At 41.0% G+C, this 21,142-nt stretch overlaps 2 protein-coding genes across 5 annotated transcripts; one reads left to right on the top strand and one right to left on the bottom strand.

Annotated features, from left to right (window-relative positions):
• Nucleotides 1–1,930: 1,930 nt before the first annotated feature.
• On the bottom strand, nt 1,931–15,666 carry aldoab (aldolase a, fructose-bisphosphate, b). 4 transcript variants are annotated; one of them, XM_086196187.1, is made up of 10 exons: nt 15,512–15,664; nt 12,902–13,026; nt 12,475–12,623; nt 5,494–5,627; nt 4,364–4,482; nt 3,777–4,043; nt 3,527–3,687; nt 2,778–3,036; nt 2,499–2,698; nt 1,931–2,346 (listed from the first exon to the last, which is right to left on the bottom strand). In XM_086196187.1, the coding sequence occupies exons 5-10, from the start codon at nt 4,473–4,475 to the stop codon at nt 2,254–2,256; spliced, it is 1,092 nt and encodes a 363-aa protein (XP_086052313.1). In that variant the 5' UTR covers nt 4,476–4,482; nt 5,494–5,627; nt 12,475–12,623; nt 12,902–13,026; nt 15,512–15,664; the 3' UTR covers nt 1,931–2,253. The 4 variants fall into 4 exon arrangements, with proteins under 4 accessions (XP_086052313.1, XP_086052312.1, XP_086052315.1 ...); XM_086196186.1 differs by lacking the exon at nt 12,475–12,623; XM_086196189.1 differs by lacking the exon at nt 12,902–13,026 and having other exon boundaries at nt 15,512–15,639.
• LOC147239581 (integrin alpha-M-like) lies at nt 6,980–19,770 on the top strand. The gene is made up of 30 exons (XM_086196184.1): nt 6,980–7,104; nt 8,425–8,527; nt 8,625–8,722; nt 9,789–9,859; nt 9,970–10,084; nt 10,234–10,361; nt 10,447–10,589; nt 11,262–11,412; nt 11,800–11,950; nt 12,229–12,302; nt 12,910–13,030; nt 13,344–13,480; nt 13,568–13,714; nt 13,812–14,024; nt 14,728–14,861; nt 15,052–15,194; nt 15,268–15,422; nt 15,516–15,641; nt 16,083–16,156; nt 16,320–16,461; nt 16,555–16,653; nt 17,388–17,467; nt 17,557–17,643; nt 17,728–17,797; nt 17,883–17,981; nt 18,089–18,169; nt 18,278–18,388; nt 18,459–18,572; nt 18,652–18,762; nt 18,865–19,770. Exons 1-30 carry the CDS (start codon nt 7,068–7,070, stop codon nt 18,958–18,960), a joined length of 3,411 nt encoding a protein of 1,136 aa, XP_086052310.1. The 5' UTR covers nt 6,980–7,067; the 3' UTR covers nt 18,961–19,770.
• Nucleotides 19,771–21,142: the final 1,372 nt, after the last annotated feature.

The following is a 21,142-nucleotide window of genomic DNA, read 5'->3' as shown; positions in this document are numbered from 1 at the left end:
GCAAACAAAACGAGACCCACAATATGAAGACAAAGCACATTCATCACACAGGTGATTGGAATCTGCATTACTAAGAATCAACTGGTTTCAGGTTGGACCAATCAGAAGCAGGGCTTGGTAACACAGTTTAATACCCCTCTACTAGGAACAAAGCATGCCTCTATCAAAAGGAAAAGTACAATTAGAAACAATTAAGAATAGAGAACAATAAATGCACTATGTAGCTAAAGGGACTTACCAAGAGCATAGGCGAATTCAGGCCCCGTTATCCAGCACCTGTGTAAGTTTTGAGATATCCGTAGCCTACAGCCTGTTTGTTCTTCAGTTCATTTGGCTCCCCTTGCTCTCACTGAGCCCATACCAACCAATTACCAACAATAACTATCAATGATTGTTGCCTCATGTGTCCTTTTCCAGGGGGACCCTGGGGGACATTTGCGATGCCAACAGGGCTCAACATAGATCCAGTTGGGCATTACCAGTTTTACTGTACCTTGTGTGCTGGCTGATTTCCTCGCTGTATACACCCATGTTTCAAGTTTCCAGGATTGCATCATACAAAAAGTGGCAACAGCAAATGTTTTCTCTGTGACCTACACCTCCGATGGATTTAACCGAGACAGCAGCTTTGTATGCCCCACCTCCGATGGATTTAACCGAGACAGCAGCTTTGTATGCCCCACCTCCGATGGATTTAACCGAGACAGCAGCTTTGTATGCCCCACAGCACCACCTTCACTAATACCCTCCACTGCATCAACCATGGAAGCCGAGTTTTCGTTTCTTGTCATAGTGCTGACTTTGGTCTTTAGCTTTGTAGCACAGTTTTAAACTTAACAGCACGATCAAGCGTCTCTAACGTTAGAGCGCGATACAAACCTGTGCAGTTAGCATGTTAGCTAAAGTTTAGGAGCATAATGACTTTTGAAGTTGATGGAATGCAGTCATGACCACCTAAACTTAGATTTACAGTGTTGGATAAATGTGAATTTTAACCTGTTCGGGACAATGGATAAAAGTCAGGGCTTAAGATTCATGAATGTTCATCAATTCAACATTTCTCCACGTGTTGGACTGAACTCCTACCACTCAAACCTCTTTTTTTTTCAAACCATTATATTTTATTTCTTGAAATTACTCACACATAGAGCAGCTGTCTTCTTTCATTTTGAAAAACACTGTCCGGGTAATTGGTGACTGCATCAACTTAACTAGCTAATCATGCAATGTATCATTTGACAGTTCAGATTTTTGCCAACAAATTTTAGCAAAAACCACATTGACATACAGTCCCCTACAGTTACAATAAGCCCATTGATCAAATATTTAGCATTGAAAGAGAGACAATGATAAGCATGCTAATTATGCTAACTCACCAACGAGACTGAATAGTGAATCAATGGTCTTGTCGTATTGCCAGAGGTCCAAAGAATTCAGATCTAATCCGACGTGATATGTTACATCCAAAATAAGTTACATCCATAAATGCCTACTGACTGACTACACATGCAACGATAATTAGCTACAACTGCGAGGGAACGTGAAGCATGCGTGTAATTCAGTAAGGTACATTTCAAATTATACAAAATCATTGATTTACTTTGAATTGTCAAGAATAGGTCTCAGTTCACTTTTAGTATGCCTGTTTTTGATGTTTTTATCAAGTCTGACTCAAAGGTATAGTTGAGAATAATTTTCCCATCAAAAATGAAGTAATCGACACTTCCTGAAAAGTTCTTTTTCCTAACTATCATGAGCATTCATTTTTACACTTGCATTCCTAGATGAGTTGCTCTCATATCATTGTGTTTAACACCTTGTGATGGAATTCTCTCAGAGTGATCAGACAACATTGGTTGTAGTCTGTTATTGTGGAATGAATGTGGCCCTCGATGTCATAAGATTGCTCAGAAGGAAGTAACGCAACATAGAAGGGTGAATACTTTATTTCATTAGAACAGTATAAATCATATACTGTACTTGGTGGAATCGGACCAATGAAAAGTAGTACAAGTTGTGTAAAAACATTTTGGGAATCTTCACCTGAAAAAAGGTGTTTAAAAAAAAAGGGTAAGGGAATGGAGGCAGAACATTTTAGCCGAATCTCCTTGCTGCAGCAACAACCCAAGGTTTCCCCTCCCCTGATCTCTCTTTGGAGAGATCGTTTCATAGGAGGTGACTAAGACAGCATGACCTTTTTGATTGTGATGTGATTATTGTGAAGGTGAAAATGAAAAAGGTGAGCATCCAGGTTTAATAAGCGTGGTTAGCCACAAACAGTGACTCTCCACCAGCAGCACTGCCTCCAGATCCAGCGTATTTGCCCTGGCAGGCCAGGCTGTTGGCCTGTAAAAGGGGAAAAAGAATATTAGTATCTGGGCAATAAAAAAACTGCAACAATGAGTTTGAGACTAATGCTAATAATTCCTCAGCAAAAATCTACAGTATCATCTGTGTTACGCGATGCAGTAATAGAATCATTTTTCCTTCACACATACCAGAGCTCTCTTGATGAACTCCTCCTGGCAGGCCTTTCCATTCTCCTTCTTGCCACCCCAGGCTTTGAGGGCGGAGGCCTGCAGGGCACGACCATATGAGAAGGTCAGGGCCCAGGGCCTGTGCAGAGGGCACTGGTTCATGGCATTCAGGTTAACAGAGGCTTCCTCCTCACTCTGGCCACCAGACAGGAAGGTGACACCTGCAGAAGAAGAGTGTTATGAGACAGATCAGTAGATGTCATGCAGACTATTCAATAAGCAGAATTTTCATGTGCTCACCGGGGACTGCAGGGGGTACAGTGCGGCGCAGGGCAGTGACAGTTGCCATGGCAATCTCCTGGTTGCTATACTTGAGTGAGCAGGAGTGTCCAGGGGTAACCATGTTGGGCTTGAGCAGTGTTCCCTCCAGGTAGACATGGTGGTCGGACAGAGCCTTGTAGACAGCAGCCAGGACCTTCTCAGTGACGTACTGGCAGCGCTTCAGGTCATGGTCGCCATCGGGGAGAATCTCAGGCTCAACGATGGGGACGATGCCATGCTGGGAAAAGCAAGGTGGTGTTAGCAAAGCTTGATAGAAAGCAGGTTTGATTATATATGGTGTTATGGAATACAATATTCATTTTTCTCTTAACAGAACAACCATCAGTTGTTTAAAGGAGACAAAATATCTTTCATAGATTTATGTATTGCTAAACTTAATGGATTTAGATAGTGAATCGGCAGTATAAGCTGTAATTTTCCATGTCAATTTGCTTTTTTTTTTTTTTTTTTTTAACCGGTGAATAACCTTTTCGTAACGTATCAGGTGGTAAACTTCACCCTAAAACCCGAGCAGGACGGAAGTGAGGACATCCCTGGTGCTGCAGCTCTTAGAACCATGGGTTTGACTGACAACTACATATTCAAACAACTCAAAGCACGTATACACATAGGCTGTCAATTTTTCTATTGATAAATATGTGCTGTGACACTAGCAAAATTATCCTAAAAACCTGGCACGGCCACCCCGACCTATATGTTGTTCTTACCATCTGGCAGATGCTGGCATAGCGAGCCAGAACGTTGGCATTCTCAATGATGGCCAGTCTTGAGGGAGTAGTGGGGGTGATTTTCAGCACACAACGCCACTTGGCAAAGTCGGCACCATCCTTCTTGTACTGGGCGCAGCGCTCATACAGTCCATCAAGACCTTAGAAAGAAGGAGAGAACCCAATGTTAGGTTAGACTAGAAAGATCTCTGGGTTGCTTTCTTTGCGTCTAAATCTGTTCTCGGCTCACCCTGGGTTGTGGTCTCGCCATTGGTTCCGGCCAGAGGGACAACACCTTTGTCAACCTTGATGCCAACCACCATGTTTCTATGTTTGAGGTACTCGGGGAAGGTCTTGCCATCATCGGTCTTCTGGTACATGGTCTCATGGAAGAGGATGACACCACCGATGCAAGGGTTGATGCGGTCATCCGCAGTGAAGAGGAGCTGACGGTACAGCCTCCTGTTCTCCTCAGTGTTCTCAGCGTTGATGCTCTGGAAGCGCTTGGCCACGCTACCTGGAAGTTTTAGTATAGAGAGATAAGATGGCTGAGAACACGCCTGGTGTATTTGTGACTCCAATTTATTAATCAGAATAAGTAGAGAGTCCATCTCTTGTCTGTAATCAGAACTCTTTAATGGCCCTGTAGCTCAAGAAATAATTCTTAAAATGTACATTAACCCCTTAGTTCCCATTGTTTTTAATCATGTTTTCATCATGAATTCACATGACGGCTCTCAATTGACAATACCAGGACAACACAATTAAATTTTTAGATCAAATTAAAAAGGAAACATTTCTCATTTTTCTAATTTATTTCTTGAAATCCCTCTTTACCAGTGGACTCGTCTGCAGCAAGGATTCCCTTGCCAGGAGCGACGATCTTGTGAGCGATATCACTGAGCTCCTTCTTCTGCTCAGGAGTGAGGAAAGGGTATGCGTGAGGCATCTTGACTCTATTTGGGAAGAAGAAGAAGAAGAAGAAGAAGAATGAGCTAAATCCTAAACATTTGTGTCACAGTGAGCTTAACACATAGCTGTAGAGGGTGAAAGTTCAACAGGAGTCAAATGGCGCGCTGGTGGTTATGAATTGCTTTGTAACCGTGTGAGAATTTGCCTGTTACGAGAACTGAATATGAGGTTAACTCACTAAAGGAAGTGGTGAAATGAGATCCTGCCTAGCTCTCGCTGTCTGTCTGAAACCAAGACAAGGTAGTGTTGTTCGTATGAAACGTAAAGTACTTTTTGTTCTGGCGTTGTACATTTTATCCCCAGGCACGATATATAGCAACCCGGTGGATCCAGTGTCAGAGAGCCCGCTGCCCTCGCTGTTTCCAACCCCCCCTATAGAAATAATCACAAGCACGTAAGTGACCTTTTCCATTTTCTAGCCTCTTATCCCTGACCTTTCCTTTCCTCTTCCCTGCTCTTCTACTACATACCAACTCCTCCCTCCCTCTCCCCTATCAGTAGACTGAACTAAATATACACAACTGCAGTACCATGGACACACTGGACACGCACTGCATGAGAGAACTCTATCGGGAAACACATTTACATTAAAAGAAGGAAGAATTGTACATCCTTTAGACAAAATGCTGTTACCACCCTTGCCAATACCAGGGAGACAACACTGAAAGCTCAGCAACAGTGTAACGGAAACTTTTCATCAGATTAGAGGTTTAGCAATAGCCTGCAGGGCAGTAAAAATAGCTGAATTGAACTTCCCTGTCATGGAAATAAGCAATGATGTGTCATAACTGGAAAAAATATTGTGGATAAATATTTCTCTCTCTACTAGCTATTGATAGCGACACCCATATAGAGTAGCTGTAAGCATATATTTACTCATCATGTCTCTAAAATGTTCGGAAACACCATGCATACCATGCTCTATGTGACCAAAATACTCATAAAGTCCAATATTTTCAAACTTGAGGCGTCAGTCAGTTTCGTTGTCCTTTTACCTTTGAGTTTAGAAGGAGAGCTGGGAGAAGAGAGAGGGAAGGAGAGGATCCGGCCTTCGTCTGCGACGCCCCTTCAGCTCTCTGGCCCTTGTATTTATCCTCCTATTGTGACCCCTCACATTTCAGCTGCCTGGCTATAAAAAGAACAGGATGCAACCAGAAACTGCTCGTGACATTCAGAGTGGCTGGAGTTGGAGTAACATGTTGGGGAGTAGCCAGTGAAAGGGCAAAGTGTGTTTCATATGTGACTAGCAGGGAAAGCAACAGACTGAGGGAGAGAGAGGATGGGGGGGGGGTGTATAGGGAAAAGACAAATGCAAATGAGGTTGTAACATAATTAAGTAAAAACTAGGTTCTAGAAATAAACTAAAAATAACCAACAGCATGATGCATCTTCTATACACTTAGAATGTCTTGTATTTTCTAGTTTAAAGCATTGTCAACGATACATTGTGATAAATAGAATTAAAGCTTCAAGTGAGTTTAAATTTGCCACCACAGCTGGAAAAGCTATAAAAGATCATTTTATATACAGTATGATACAGTATGTACTAATAACCCCCCAACTCACACTCATACAGAGGCTCCGAGGGTATGTGACAACATTGCCAACCTGCCCTTAGAAATCCAATCCAGACACAGCAACACAGAACGTTGATCCTTGACCTTTTCTTGACCTTTCTCAATGGTCTTTGCTCCTCAGCAGAGCGTCAGCTAGCAGAGGTTAGACACGAAACACAGGCAAGCTGCAAAACCCTTATGTGTTTCATTTCATCTCTCATATGATAAACAGAAAAAAAATAAGTGTGTGTGTGTGTGTGTGTGTGTGTGCGTGCTGTTGTATTTCTCTCTCCATCAAACACGCATCCGTCACACTGGTTAAATTGGGAAGTAAAAACAAATGACTTTGCTCACACACTACAAAAGAGAATAACACTTATTGTGATATGAGGTAAGCAGCCTTACCATTTCAATTCCCCCCCCCCCCCCCAGGATGATGTGTGTCATTTCCTCTCATGCGGATAAAACCAAAGTGCAGAGGGAAGTGAAACAAAAAAACATCATATTTTAAGCCATGGAAATATTGTTTCTGAATGAGTAAATAATCTTTTATTGGGTTTTAAGACCAGATCAGACAGGTTTGAAAATATTTTGTACATTTTTTTCATAATGGGATTTAAAAGCCGCTTACCTTTATCTCCAAAAGAATTTACACAGCGGCATAAGTTAGGAAAATGGAGCAATTTGCATTCCTTTCATTTGCGTCTGCAACTGAAAAACATTCTGCTGTAAATACTGCGTTGAATCCCACGCAGGTAGTTGGATCAATGCTTTAAAAGCCTTTTTAAAATATGAGGTGAGATTTGTAGCGGTATTAGCATCAGTGTGGGCACATCAACGGAAGGTGTTGGCTAATTTTGTAACCCCTCCTACATGAGAGTTCCTCTTACTGACTGTCTCTTTTTTTTTTTCCTCTGTTCTCTCCCCTCAATGTCTGCATATTGAGAGCTTTCTGCCTCACAGCTGTCTCACCTCAAAAGACGTATCAATATTTTCACATTTTCCACGGGAGTATGGACTGGACAATTTTAACCACAGTGTTGTTTTCGGGTAAGACAAATAAATATCCTCTTCTGTCCTCTCTAGTCTCTTTTTGTGCAAGTGTTTAAATAATATGAAGTTCCTGTAATTGGAATTGATTATACGTTCCTAAATAGAAATCATTTTCATCTGATAGATAAACGTGAAGCACAAAAAATACCAAATTCTTCGGCACAGCAAGGCTAATACGAACAATTTTACAAAAGATATTAAGTTTGATGATTTTCACAAATCGGCGCCTCCTTTAAAAAAAAAAAATCGCTCAAGTTATTTTTTTTCTCTCCGGATTTTCAGAGAACACACACACACACACACACACACAAAAAAAACAGGAGACAAAACATCATAAGGACTTGATTTAGGCAAAAAAAAAAAAAAAAGTCCAAAAATGACTTAGGCAATCATTTCAGTGACGATACATCATTTTGAGTCTACTAGTTTTTTTAAAATGAGTTCACTCAGTGCTGCGAAATCATCTCAAGAAGTCATTTTTGTTCTTTAGCTCATTTCTTTATAGTTTATTCATTCATTAATTCCTTTTCCTTGCCTGGAGGAGTTGTAGACATTTTTACAGCTGGCATGTAGCGACCAATTCTTCCCTTTTCAAGCTGCGACAGAAAAGGGAAGAATTGCATAGGAGACAGGAAAGAGACGTGTCCATCAGCACCAACTTTATCTTACAATTAGCAGAAGGAACTTGACATAAATGTTGAATTAAATCTAGCATTTCACCAAGCTGCCTCCTTTGTTATATTTCAACCATTGGGGGGTTTTAGTTAAGTTTACTACACTACATAAAATATTTAGAGGCAGAAATGTAAAAGTATGGAATTAATGATGAGAGTTTCAATTGAAAGTGAAAATGTATACAATTATTTGTAAATTAATTGTATTTTTTTTTTCTGGAAAAAAATGTTCATAAAAAAATCATCTCAGATATACTTTCTGAACACGTGGAAACATGTGGAACACCCAATTTCAACTACATGCACTTTAAATATTCTTAAAGTTGAGAAAATATTGTGATGTGGTCAACAAATTTGTCAGACACTGGCTATTTTAAACTGAGCTGAATTCATGACCCCAAAGGAAAAAAGGAAGCACATTTTTCTGCAGTTCTTATATAACACAGTTTTTCTACACCCACATCAAAGAAAACTGCTCGAAGGTGTCATCTCATGTGTTTTAAACCATTTTTTTTCCACTAGAAAGGACACATTTTGGTTTTCGCGACTCTCTGATGATCTAATTCTTCATCACATCCCATATATGGACTCAGTTCTGAATCAAACTGTGTGCTTCTTCTTCTTCTTCTTTTTGATTCCTCAGTGTTTAAAGCTGCACTTTGCTTTAATATTGATCCTGTGGCTTGGAAGGCCCTGAGTAACGACGCTGCAGGCTTCGGATACCAGATAGTGCAAAAACAATCAGAGTAAGTGGAGACATTGCGAGGATCTCTGTCAGTTTAGTTTGTATGAGGTTCATTTAGCGCCACTAAACTCACTACATGCTCGGTTTTACTTTCTCAGCTTACTGGTAAGTGCACCTCTTGCACAGTATTCACAAGATCGGAGGGGACTTATATTCAAATGCTCCACTACGTCGTGCAATGTCCTGCAAATTCCAGGTGAGCAACTGTTCCTTTCAAGGTGCTTTATGTGGAGCTGCACGGTGGTGCAGTGGTTAGCACTGTCGCCTCACAGCAAGAAGGTTCCAGGTTCGAGTCTTTCTGTGTGGAGTCTGCATGTTCTCCCTGTTCCTGTGTGGGTTCTCTCTGGTACTCCAGCTTCCTCCCACAGTCCAAAGACATCAAGAGGGGACGAGGCTGATTGATACTCTAAATTGACTGTAGGTGTGACTGTGAGTGTGAATGGTTGTCTGTCTCTATGTGTTGGCCCTGTGATGGACTGGTGACCCATCCAGGGTGAACCCTGCCTCTTACTGAAGGCTGCTGGGATAGGCTCCAGCCCCCGCGTCCCTTAACAGGATAAGCTGTAGACAATGGATGGATGGATGGATGCTTTATATGAACGATCCGATCAAAATTATAACACTCGTTATCATTCGTCAACCCCACGACAGCGAGCTGTGGAACAGAATTAGCAGTTGTTTAGTTTGAGTCATGTGACGGATGCATTTTCAGAAGAGTTCCGACAGTGATGCAGCAATGCCTTTTTGGAATTTTATGTTAATTATACCTTCATCTTAAGCCTCGATATAAAATCGATAATCGGGAAAAACTGTATTATGTAAGAGAGAAACAGGTAGTTGTCTGGCTGCGCTTGCCCTGCCTTGACACAAAAGCCTGTGGGCATTTCTTCAAATAAAGCAGAACTGATCCACGGCTGACAGTTTGTCTTTCATTTAAACTACAAACGGATTACACACTATTGAACACCTAGACAGTAGGAAAACCTTGATTAGAAGTATAAAAATAAACGGACCTCCATCTTCATCTCAGTCCTCGCTGTTGATCAGTCACACGATCATCTCGTGCATCGTCACCGTCTGTTCTGATTCAATGTGTCTAGACCCAGATGAGATCACATCTCGTGTAAACGGTCGATTCAAAATCCTTAACCAAAGTGATCTCAACCAGAATGAAAAAGAAAACCTGTGCATGCCAGCTGTTGTTTGTATTGAACTGATGTTTTGTGAATGGGAAATACTAACTGAACACCTATTGAACACAGTGCCAGACTTTGCAGTCAACATGTCCCTTGGTTTGACCATGGCGAGTGACAACACCTTACAAGGCACTGTGGTAATGTAGCTGAACTGCTTCTGCGGGCCAATTCATGCCAGTGAACCTCGTGACTCCAAGAGAAAATATTTCTGGAGAATAATCGGGATGAAAATGTTGTTTTCTTTCAGGCATGCGGTCCGACCATCCCGAAGGACTGCAAAAGTATCACCACGTACAGCGGTGTGTGTTTGCAGATAGCCCATAATGGTCGCGTCGGTTCCCCTATGCCTTCATCTATTGAAGGTAATTCTTTTGTCCTTCACAGTCACGTAAACAGCAAGGGAGTGATCATGGTAAAAGAAATTTGGAGTAGTTAAGTGATTATACCGTACGAATAAGTGATGCTAGCATATTCCCTGGCATTAGTCAAAACTTTGATTCTTCTTGCACAGATTGTCGAATCCAAGCAGATATTGCATTTCTCCTGGATGGTTCAGGCAGTGTAGGCGCAGAAGATTTTAATAGGATGAAAGATTTTGTGAAAAATCTGGTCAAATCTTTCCAAGGAAAAGATATAAAGGTAAGGTTTGTCTTCACGCTGCCGTGGAAGACTCAAAGAATTGGAAACATTCAATTATGTTTAAGTGTCTGCTTCTTTTTTCCAGTTTGCCATCGCCCAGTTCTCCACATCGTCCACCATCCATTATTACTTTGATACCTTTGATGCTAATGACTGGAAATCTCAAATTGACAGAATAAAACAGTTAACGGGATGGACCTATACGGCTTCCGCCATACGAAAAGTGGTGTAAGTGCCTTCATGTCTGTGTACAATCGAAGCAAAACTCATTTTACTCAGTGAGTTAAGATAAGTTTTTTTGTAATGTATAAAGAAATTTTTTTTTTTAAAGGAATGTACTGCTTTGGAAAGATTTTCTTTCCTTTTCCCAGTCGAATAACAAGATAAATACCATTCTCTTCTCTGTGTGTGCATGAGGGAGATCCGCAGAGACGACTGGCTAAATGTTAGCTTAGCATAGTGAATAGTATTCGATGGGAAGTGTTAGCGAAGCTCAGTCATCAAATAGATAAAGATGTTTTTTTCCAGAAATAATCATCTTCTTTATGATTAGCAGTCACTTGTCTCATCACCAACAAACACTGAGCTTTGTTATTCAAACTTTTGATTTTATGTCTGTGTGTATGTGCATTAATGCAGGAAAAGAGAGTTTCAGAGAAAAGTCTATACGATGACTATAGGTATGCTAACACTTCCCATTCACTACCATTCAGTGTGCTGAGCTAGGTAGCGACGAGTCAGTCTCTGTTGGTTTCCGCACCCTAATGCACGCACGGAGGAGAGAAAAGAGCATGTAAGATTGTCTAGATTTGGAGAGGACGATAAATAAGACATCGCAATACAATAACATGTACCACGACAACATATAGCATACTGAAACAAGATCTCTCTTTTTGACAGCAACACAGTTTTTTCGGCTCGTAGAGGTTCCAGATCAAACGTGAAGAAAGTTTTGATCGTCATTACAGATGGAGAGTCGAACGACGAATCCGAATTGAAACCTGCAGCAGACTTAGCTGAAGGCAAAAATATAGTTCGATTTGCTATTGGGGTGAGTTCTAAATATACGCCGCATACTGACATTAAAGACAGTTTAGCTGCCCGACGCATGCACGTCATCATTTGTTTGAAGAGCATAGTTTCACAGTCATTCAGCTACTTTAAAATCACAACACTTCATTTTAACCCATTAAATGAATTTAAGTATGTTTGTATGTATGTATGCATTCACACATACAGTTCGTGAGGAGTTTAGAATCAGAAAATTGACTTTTTGACATACAGTAAGCAACTATTCGTCATGTTTTCATAATCTACTTCAGAATTTGTCAACGTTATTAAGTCAGACATTCAAGAACTTAAAGGCATGCCAATCAGTATGAGAGTCAAATACTTTTGTTGCACAGCGCAACAGTTCATATTTTCTCAATATCCCTAGGTGGGAAGTGCTTTTACTAAGCCAAGAGCCATAAAGGAACTGGAAACCATTGCATCTTCTCCGCCAGCGAGTCACATGTTTCAAGTGGAGAACTTTGATGCCCTTGAAATAATAAGGCAGAATTTACAGGACAAAATCTTCGCTATTGAAGGTATAAATGTAACCGAAGATAACTTTTTCGTGCTTTTATTTTGAAAGGCTTAACCCATTTTAAGCTGAACTTCCTTTCATTTGTGACATATTGAGTCAATCCAATAGTAAATCCATGCGGACATTGCTTGATAATTCAGATTTTACATTGGTAACTCTCTCAGTTTTAACTTTAGATTACTGGGGGGGGGGGGGGGGGGAGGATTATTTTGTTTAGTCTGCCACAGAAATGGCAGATTATCATCTCAGGCTACATGTTTATGCTAATTTATGTTGCAGGGTCTCAAACAGGTGGACAGTCACTGAAAATGGAGATGGCTCAGCTGGGATTCAGTGCTGTTTACATGCCTGAAGTAAATAATTACCATCCACCCACACCCACACCCACACCCACCCCCCCCCCCCCCCACACACACACACATTTACCACCATTTATGAATGAAAAACAGGTAGAATTTCAAATTTTCAAAGATTGGCACATACTGCCTTTTCTCTGATGTTTTCTTGCAAGTGCATTTCCTTTACCTTAAAGAAAGGGTGCGCTTCAGTTGCAGGAGTCAAATAACAGGTTTTGCAAATCCATCCATCCATCCATTTTCTATTGCTTATCCTGTTAAGGGTCACGGGGGGTGGAGCCTATCCCAGCAGGCCTAGGGTGAGAGGTGAGGTTCACCCTGGATGGGTCGCCAGTCCCACATATATTTCAGTTTAAGGAAATGCATCCAGAGAAAAATGATAATTAGACAGTATAGTAGAGTACAATGGCAGTTTAAGCATAGCAAAGCAAGTGTCTAATAGGATATTACCGCCAAACAAGATTCGCTTTTCTTCCTCCTTTTTGAAGACGGAAGGTGTCAAGTAAATTGCGTTCTGATCAAAATATCTTTCCCTTTTTATAGTTTTGTTCCTTGCTCAGCATTGCCATGTCCAAAATAAATAAATAAAATCATACCATTTCAGGGCATTCAGATGGCAGTTATAGGAGCCAACCAGTGGCGGGGAGGCTACCAGGAATACACCAAGGCAGGTCAGGAGGGTGGCTCCTATGAGCCTCTCAGTATGGAGCCTGACAGTTATCTGGGTAAGCAAAGAGTTATGGTCACAATCATGCAAGATTAAAAAAAAAAAAAAGAACACTAAAGCATTCTGTAAGGAATAATACATAATTAAAAATGCTTATTTGTTATCAGTCGCTTGCTGGAAAATATTGTTTTTTATAGTTTGTTTTTAAAAAAGTGGACAAAAAAGGTAAGTGAACGCTCCACCGACCTCCTGCTTCTTGGATGCATGTGAGGTCATGTTATGGTTTAGTTTCCTGACTCTCGATGATGTCTTATGTTTGTTAGTTTCGTTCAATGTGGAAAGGTAATTTAATTGAATGGCTTTAATTCCAGGTTACTCCATGGCAGTTGCCAATACTCAGTCCGGCACATTGACCATCGTTGGCGCTCCGAGGTATAAACACCGTGGCATTGTGATGGCGGTTTACAAGAATGTTTTTGAGCAAACTATTGATCCGTTCAAATGGCAGGTATATGGTCAATCTCACTCTAATGCTTTTGGTTCCCTTCTCTTTTTTTGGGGATGAGATTTCAATGCTTGTTGTTGTTGTTTACAGTTTCAGATCGGTGAATATTTCGGGGCGGCGGTCAGTGCCGTGGATGTGGATCGTGATACCTACACTGACATCGTCCTCATATCCTCCCCTATGTTCATGGAAAGTGACCGAGAGGGAAGAGTTTACGTCTGCAGTTTAACTAGTTTGGTAAATTACTATTTCATATGGAATTGGAATTTTTTTTTTTAATTTCAATCTACCATGACCTTTCAAACATTAACTCTCCTCTTAACATTTCCACCAGAAAGTTGAGTGTCGCTTCGATTCTCCGTTGATTCTGAGGGGAGCTCCATCACACCAAGGGCGCTTTGGCAGTGCTCTTGCCGTCCTGCCTGATCTTAACACGGATGGTTTGACTGAACTGGCTGTTGGCGCGCCCTTGGAGAACGACGGCCAAGGCAGCATCTACATATTCCACGGCGAGGGGAGACGAAGAATCTCTTCAGTTTACTCGCAGGTGCAAAGGGAATCAAACAATTCAGATTGCCAGTCGGTCTAAACAGTCAAAAATGACATCAAATCCTATCACTGCGACCGCATTTCGAGGTACTTTAATCTGATATGCCTCGTTTTCATTTTACAGATACAGACAGCTGCATTTATCCCCTGAGGGAAATTCAGATTTTACAGTTCTCTCATCACATACACACAGTGGCACTGCGCAGAATACAAATTCACCGGACAAGACATGGTCATGATTGATAATCGTGCTTCCCTACCCTGAGAAAGTTTGTCACTCTGCTGGCTTCCAGTGATTTTGGAAGCAGACTTTAATGATATCATTAAATTCGTACATATCATTAAATCAGCAGATGAGAGAGAAAGTTAACATTCTGTTGACATTTTGATCTACACACACAGTGAATGGATTCTTTGCTGATGCTGCGAAACATCTGACTGTGTTCACACCACATATAGTGCTGACAAGTACTTTTTTAAAGGGTTAAGTAAGGTTAGCCTCGATTTTAAAAAAATAAATAAAAATTCCAAACTCTTTCGTCACACAAACACTGAGATCTCTTTGACTAAAGCAGGAGGAGCGGCAGCCACGGTCTGATGCTGCCCCCTGGAGGAGAGACAGGAGTGCGGTTTTACAGTTGTTGTTTTTTTAAAAAATAATTATTTCTAATGAATATTTCAATGAATGTTTACTTTTATAGAGAATTTCTGGCTCGGAAGTCAAATCGGGACTGAAGTTCTTCGGGATGTCCCTCTGTCAGACATCCTCCGACCTGAGCAGTGACAGACTGCCTGACTTAGCTGTGGGCTCAAAGGGAACAGTGGTCCTGCTCAGGTAAATCCAAAATACTACTGTTGCAATATACATACATACATATAAAGCAACAGACGCATATGCGATATTAACACATAGTTTTACTTTTGTTGACTAAGTAAAAATGTTCTGCCAGTGTCTCCTGTCTCTTGTTGATCATTTCTATACGATACATCACGCAAACGGATCTCGCTGCTCTGTGCGTTTCCAGATCGAAGCCGATCGTGATGGTGGAAGCTACGGTGAACTTCCTCCCCAAGCAAATCTCCACTCAAAACGCGGACTGCACAGCACCGCTGCCCACCTCGGCTTCAATCTGCTTTCAGATGAGCCGGCACTCGGCAGTAGACAGAGGTGTCCGATTCTCATTCAGCTTTCCTTTAAGTGGGCGCACACGTCTAACCCATCAGTGTAACTTCTGTTCCAGCTGCAGCGCGGATTAATTTCACTTTGACGCTGGATGCTACGCGCAAGGTCCCAAACAATCGAGCTTTCATCAAAGAGAAGATCCGGGAGGCGAGCGGGTCGCTTGAGCTTAACTTAGACGTGGATCAGTGCGTCAGGGAGATTTTCTACGTTGAGGTGAGGATTTTAGAACAAACAAACAAATAAGACTTCCCAGTACAACTCATAGAAGTTTGACTCAAACATGTATACATCTCGATACTCACGCAGGCTTGTCCAGAAGATTCTCTGAATCCACTTTCCAATGAGCTCACTTTCACCTTTGATGGTTTGCCCTCTCGGCAAGGTCTCAGGCCAAGTCTTGCACAGCAGGCTCAGACAACAAGCTTCCATCTTGTGAGTGATCCCTCAAAACATCCTTACACTTCCGTCTGCGTTTTCTACGGTAGCATGAGGTTGAGCAGTAGCGGCCTCTGCTGGTGACACGTGGTATGAGCCAGGATGCTCGTTGCAGCGGATTTTGGAACTGAAGGATGTGAACTTCCAGCAGCATCACTACCTACACACTACCTACCTTTTCTTTTCCTTTTGGGATTTTGAGATAGTCTAAGTTTTTATCTCATGTTGAAAGGATACTTTGAGCTGCGTGATGAACGTGAAGATCTCCCTTTTTGATTCACGCTTGCTGAAATTGCTGTTTTGTGAAAATGAATGTCCTAAGGTTATGACAGACATCTCCATATTATCATCTAAATAGAGGAGATCTCTGAGGCACCAAAACATCATCATCATGCCCAAAAAAAAAAGCTTAATTATCTTACTTCATGCTTCCTCCAGTTAGGGTTTGAGATCAACTGTGGAACCGACGAAAAATGTATCGATAACCTGAAAGTGGATTTCAACTTTACAAGGTGAGGCTAAGATATGTGAAGCCTGAGTCAGTTACCTTTGGATGTACAACTGAAAACAGAGAATTCATTATGAAAGCTCTCTTTTTTGGGTGTTCCCGCTGCACTATAGTGACGTGCATTCTTTTTTCTCTCTTCCTACTTCACTTTTCTCATAATTTCTCAGCTCCTCAGTAGTAAAAGTGGGCATCGATGAACTGTTGAATGTCACCGTATCGGTGGAAAACAGCAACGAAGACTCCTACAACACCCATGTCATTCTCACATACCCAGCCGGGCTCTCCTACAGGAAGTTTGTAAACCTGCAGGTAAGGATCAAGTCGGTTTTAGATAATCCGTAAAGGTACGATTTTGTTTTAACGGGATTCTGGGTAATGTTTTTCTCTGTTTTCAAACAAAAGGGGAGGATTGAATGCAACTCCTTGGACAGCGAAGCTGGTTTATCCCGAGGAAAGACAGACTGCACGATTAACAAGCCAATTTTCAAGAGCAACTCAACGGTTGGTTCTGCAGACAGACAAACAAAAAGAAGCAATTTGATTTCTCTTTGTTCAAAAATTCATTAACTGCACATTATGTGACCAGATAGATAAATGTCATATTTGAGCATCAGGACCCAAAGGCAGAAAAGTTTATTTTATATGGGTGAAAAAAGGGCGCATCATAGAGACTCACAGTGAGAGGGAGCCCATCGTCTGCTCCGTGAGGCTGGTGGCACTCTCAAAGAGAATACATTTAGTCTGCAGATCTCATTTAGAGTTTTCAATAACAAAAGGTGTTCCGCACGGATCAGTTCTAGTCTATGCTTTCTTTACAAATTATCTTGTCTCTTTTTGAATGTCAGAAATAACTTTAATGTCCAATAACACCATGGCATTATTTTTTGACTCACTCTGAAGTCTTCACAATTCACGGATGCACCGACACTTCTGCTCAGTGAGAGTAAAAAATGTTGTTTTTTTGTTTGGGTCCGGGACAAATTTGATTATATATCATATAAGTTTCAACACCATTCTGAAAATCTTTGCACCAGGCTAAAATTCTTCACCTGAGAGCACAACAACACTCACAACACTCCAATGCCTTCACCCGTATACTGGTGTTAAGCAGTTACATCTAACTATTATTATCATACGTTATCTGTGCTATTGAAGTTTTTATCTTTTACAACCTTATTTATTTTTTTAGGTTTAAATAAATGTTTGAAATCCTTTCATGAATCTCTGAATTTCAGGCTCTCTTCATTGTGTCCTACGGGATTGAAACCGGCAGTCATCTGGACAGGAAGATTTTTATCACTGCAAACGCCACCAGGTACTTTTCATCAACAAACCTTCCCCCGGAGAAGAAAGAGTACGTGTTTGAAAGTACGATTTATTTAAACTCTCTCTTTTTTTTTTTAGTGGGAATGTGGAACACTCCAGCTCAAGCCAGCTTTACAAAATGAAAGAGATTGATGTAAAGTACAGCATTTTTGTGACAATCGAAAGGTGTGTGTGTTCTATGGGAAACAAAATAAATGATTTCAGAACGCATGCTTAACATTTATTAAAACTTTCAGTATTTCTGTTCAGCTCCCTCAGCTACAACAATTTCACCTACGGAAAGAACAACTTGCAGAAACCAGTCCAACATTCAATTGTGGTAAAATATCAAAATCAGCCTTTTCAGATTTGACTCCAGTTCTCAGTTTGTTCAGTATCACCGTATTTCTCCTCTGGCTTCTTAGGTTACAAATGATATCAGAGCTCTGAATTTCACTGTGGTGATCAGGGTGCCGGTAAAGCTCGGTAATAAAGATATCTGGGCGGATTCGGGCAGTTTAAAGGTAACTTATACAGGAATTTGTTATCGGTGAAACTACGACTATACCAAGGTGGATATGAGGGTCTCATCTTTGATAAAATGACATGAATCAGCTGCTCTGCATTTCAGATTCCAGGCTGCAGAACACAGACGGATGAAGCACCAACTGTCGCGGATTTTGCCGCTCAGATACAGACAAGAAAGATAGTGGTAAGCGTGCTTGTGCATGTGGTGAGAATCTTGTAATATGTAACATGTTAAAGCGTTACATCCCGGTTTTGTCTGTTCCATCAACGATACTTTCACCTGCGTCAACAGGACTGCTCTGTTGCCAGCTGCAGGGTGTTCAAGTGCAGTGGGTTCATGGGGAGACTAGAGAGCAAACTGTACAATATCTCTGCCAACATTAGTTCAGGATGGATACAGCAGGTAATTAAAATGCACACAGAATATAAGGTAAATGTGACAGTGGTAATACAGTGTGTTTATTCTCAAATAGATCGGACTTAAATCAGCCAAATTCATCTTGACCAGCACGGCTAGCCTGGAGTACGACAAAAACCAGTACATCTTCTTTTCGACGGGGTCAAATAACAACCCACCTGTTCGAAAGGTACTTACACAGTTGATTTGTTTCTAATCATTTGAGAACGTTAATGATCTGATCCAAAAGTCGCCACCTCATATCTCAGATTGAAACAGAGATAGAAGTGTATCCAGAACCAGACTTTACCAAAGAAATTGTGGGAGGATCATTGGGAGGTTTGGCTTTGATTGCTTTACTCACAGCAGGCCTGTACAAGGTGTGTAACTCCCCTCTTTCTCTCATTGTTTGGCTCCTTTAATATATTTCTGAAGCAGGAGGTGATTGTTTTTCAATACGTTTCTTTGCATTGTTCTCTCAGGCCGGATTTTTCAAGAGTAAGTACAAGGACATGATCGACAATAGTGCAGAAACAGACGCTCCGGGGGATGGTGGAGAAGCACCAAGAACTGAATAACTATAAAATCAGTTGATGTCCCACGGACGGATATAAAAATTTACATTGTGACCAGAAAACACCAAACTGTTGCATCATCGACCACACATTGGTCATAAAATCTCGGATAATATCATAGCTTCAGTGACTTAAAGTTGTTGTGCGCTTTTATGTCCTTCCGCTTAAACATATTTTCTAACCCACACATAGTTATAAGTTATACGAACTTAGGACATTCAGTACTGTATTAGTCAGTTCACCCTTTCAGCTGAGAAGCTTGCTTTTGATTAATGATGATGCAAACTATGTGATAATATGTACATTGCAACTGCAAAAGGATTCATATGTTTTTCTGGGAAATCCATCCATCCATCCATCCATTTTCTTCCGCTTATCCTGCGAAGGGTTGCCAGGGGCTGGAGCCTATCCCAGCAGCTTTCGGGCGAGAGACTGGACGGGTCGTTTCTGGGAGACCTATTTTTCATAATGCAAATTAAACCTGCTAAAATAAATGCTTCAGGACTTTAGTTTGAGAGAATAACCTTGCGGTATATTTATTAGGTTAAACTCACCTTAACGATGTGAATTGCTTTGCTCTTTAATAATAGAATATATAATTGATAAGCAAGTACTAGTGTGTGTGTATATATTTATTATTTATATATATATATATATATATATATATATATATATATATATATATATATATGCACATACCTGTACATATCCACATATATTATGCTTCATCAATATTTTTTCATTGCACAAAAGTTTTTACAGTTTTTATAATCTTATTCAAAACTTGTCCCAATTTTTTGTTGATGTAGAAAGCTAACATGGTGTAATTGAAAAGAAAATAAATCCAATATAAAAGGTGTCCTCAAAAGTAGAGTCTACAGCGTGGTTCATTGTGGCATGTAAACCCAGCGTTCACTCAAATAGGGCCCTTCTTCCCACACTCAACAGCACCAGAAGGACACATCCCCTTGCCAATGACGACATGACGCACACTAACTGCCAGCTACGACAAGTGGACGACTAGAATGGACAAGCTAACCAACGTCTAGGACAGTGGTTCTCAAACTTTTTTCAGTGATGAACCCCCTTTAAAATATTTTTGTCAAGTACCCCCTGACACGCGCAAAACATTTTTGGTAGAAAATAAAGGAGGTACAGTGCTGTGCCATCAGTGTCTGATTTTTTTATAGTTAAACAACGAATAGCAATGATTTGCTAGGTTTGGCTAATTGCCCCCCGCAAAAAAAAAACCCCACAGGGCCTTGGGTGCCTACTTCCGGTACTTCGTCAGCTCTGGTTTCGCCTTCTTTTTCACTAGTTTCTCTGTATTTTCAGCCGCATTGCTGCTGCGCTTTAAGCCAAATCTCCATCGTTACAGTGCGTCGTCATGGCAACGGCAGATTACTGAGGAGTGATGCTGGATCAATGGGTCAAACTAACTTGGTTTTGGGAGAGTCCGTTTTTTTAAGGATATTTAAATTGAATACTGAATATAAAATTCAGTGTATGAACATACTTTTGTATTTAATTTGTAATTTTTAAGACTTCATTATTATTGGGATTACTGCTTTTTTTTAACATATATATTTTTGTAAAGCTTCACGTACCCCCTGGAGTACCTCTACGTACCCCCATTTGAGAACCAGTGGTCCAGGACACCGGTTAGCACAAGCAAACCTTCGGCAAAGATAAGGGAAATGCTGGCGAGGAAAAGCTAAATGCTGGCTTGTGTGGTGTTAAGGTGTTTGTCACTGATCTTTCCACCAGAAAGCAGGCCAATTCCACGTTGCTCTTCATCCCCAGCCTCTTCCTCACTGATTGAGAGTGGGTGAAATCCAAACTGCGATACGCTTTTATTCTGGAACGGGCTTCATTTGCTTTATATTGAGCCACAGGCGGATGCTTGTATTCTTTTATTTGTTGCTGCATGTGCACCCACTATCTTGTCAGGAATGAATTTCGTCTAGGCGCAGTGTTTTATCCACACCCACTCTCACCTGCTTGCTGTCCCTGGCAGGGAGATACACATCCACTCCCCACTCAGAATTGTTCTGAAAAAGCAAAACCTTGAAATACAGGCAGAGTGCAGTGGCTCTGCAAACACAGGCACCACCACACGTCTGGAGGCCCACAAGCGATGTCAGAGACAGATTAATTTTGATAAGGTCTGCAATTTGTTTTTCAA

The sequence above is a fragment of the Aulostomus chinensis genome, chromosome 23 (genome assembly GCF_037954235.1).
Source record: "Aulostomus chinensis isolate RoL2024-O1b breed Wild chromosome 23, RoL_Achi_v1.0, whole genome shotgun sequence".
NCBI classification, from domain to species: Eukaryota; Metazoa; Chordata; class Actinopteri; order Syngnathiformes; family Aulostomidae; genus Aulostomus; species Aulostomus chinensis.
This window is presented reverse-complemented; position numbering and strand designations above follow the sequence as displayed.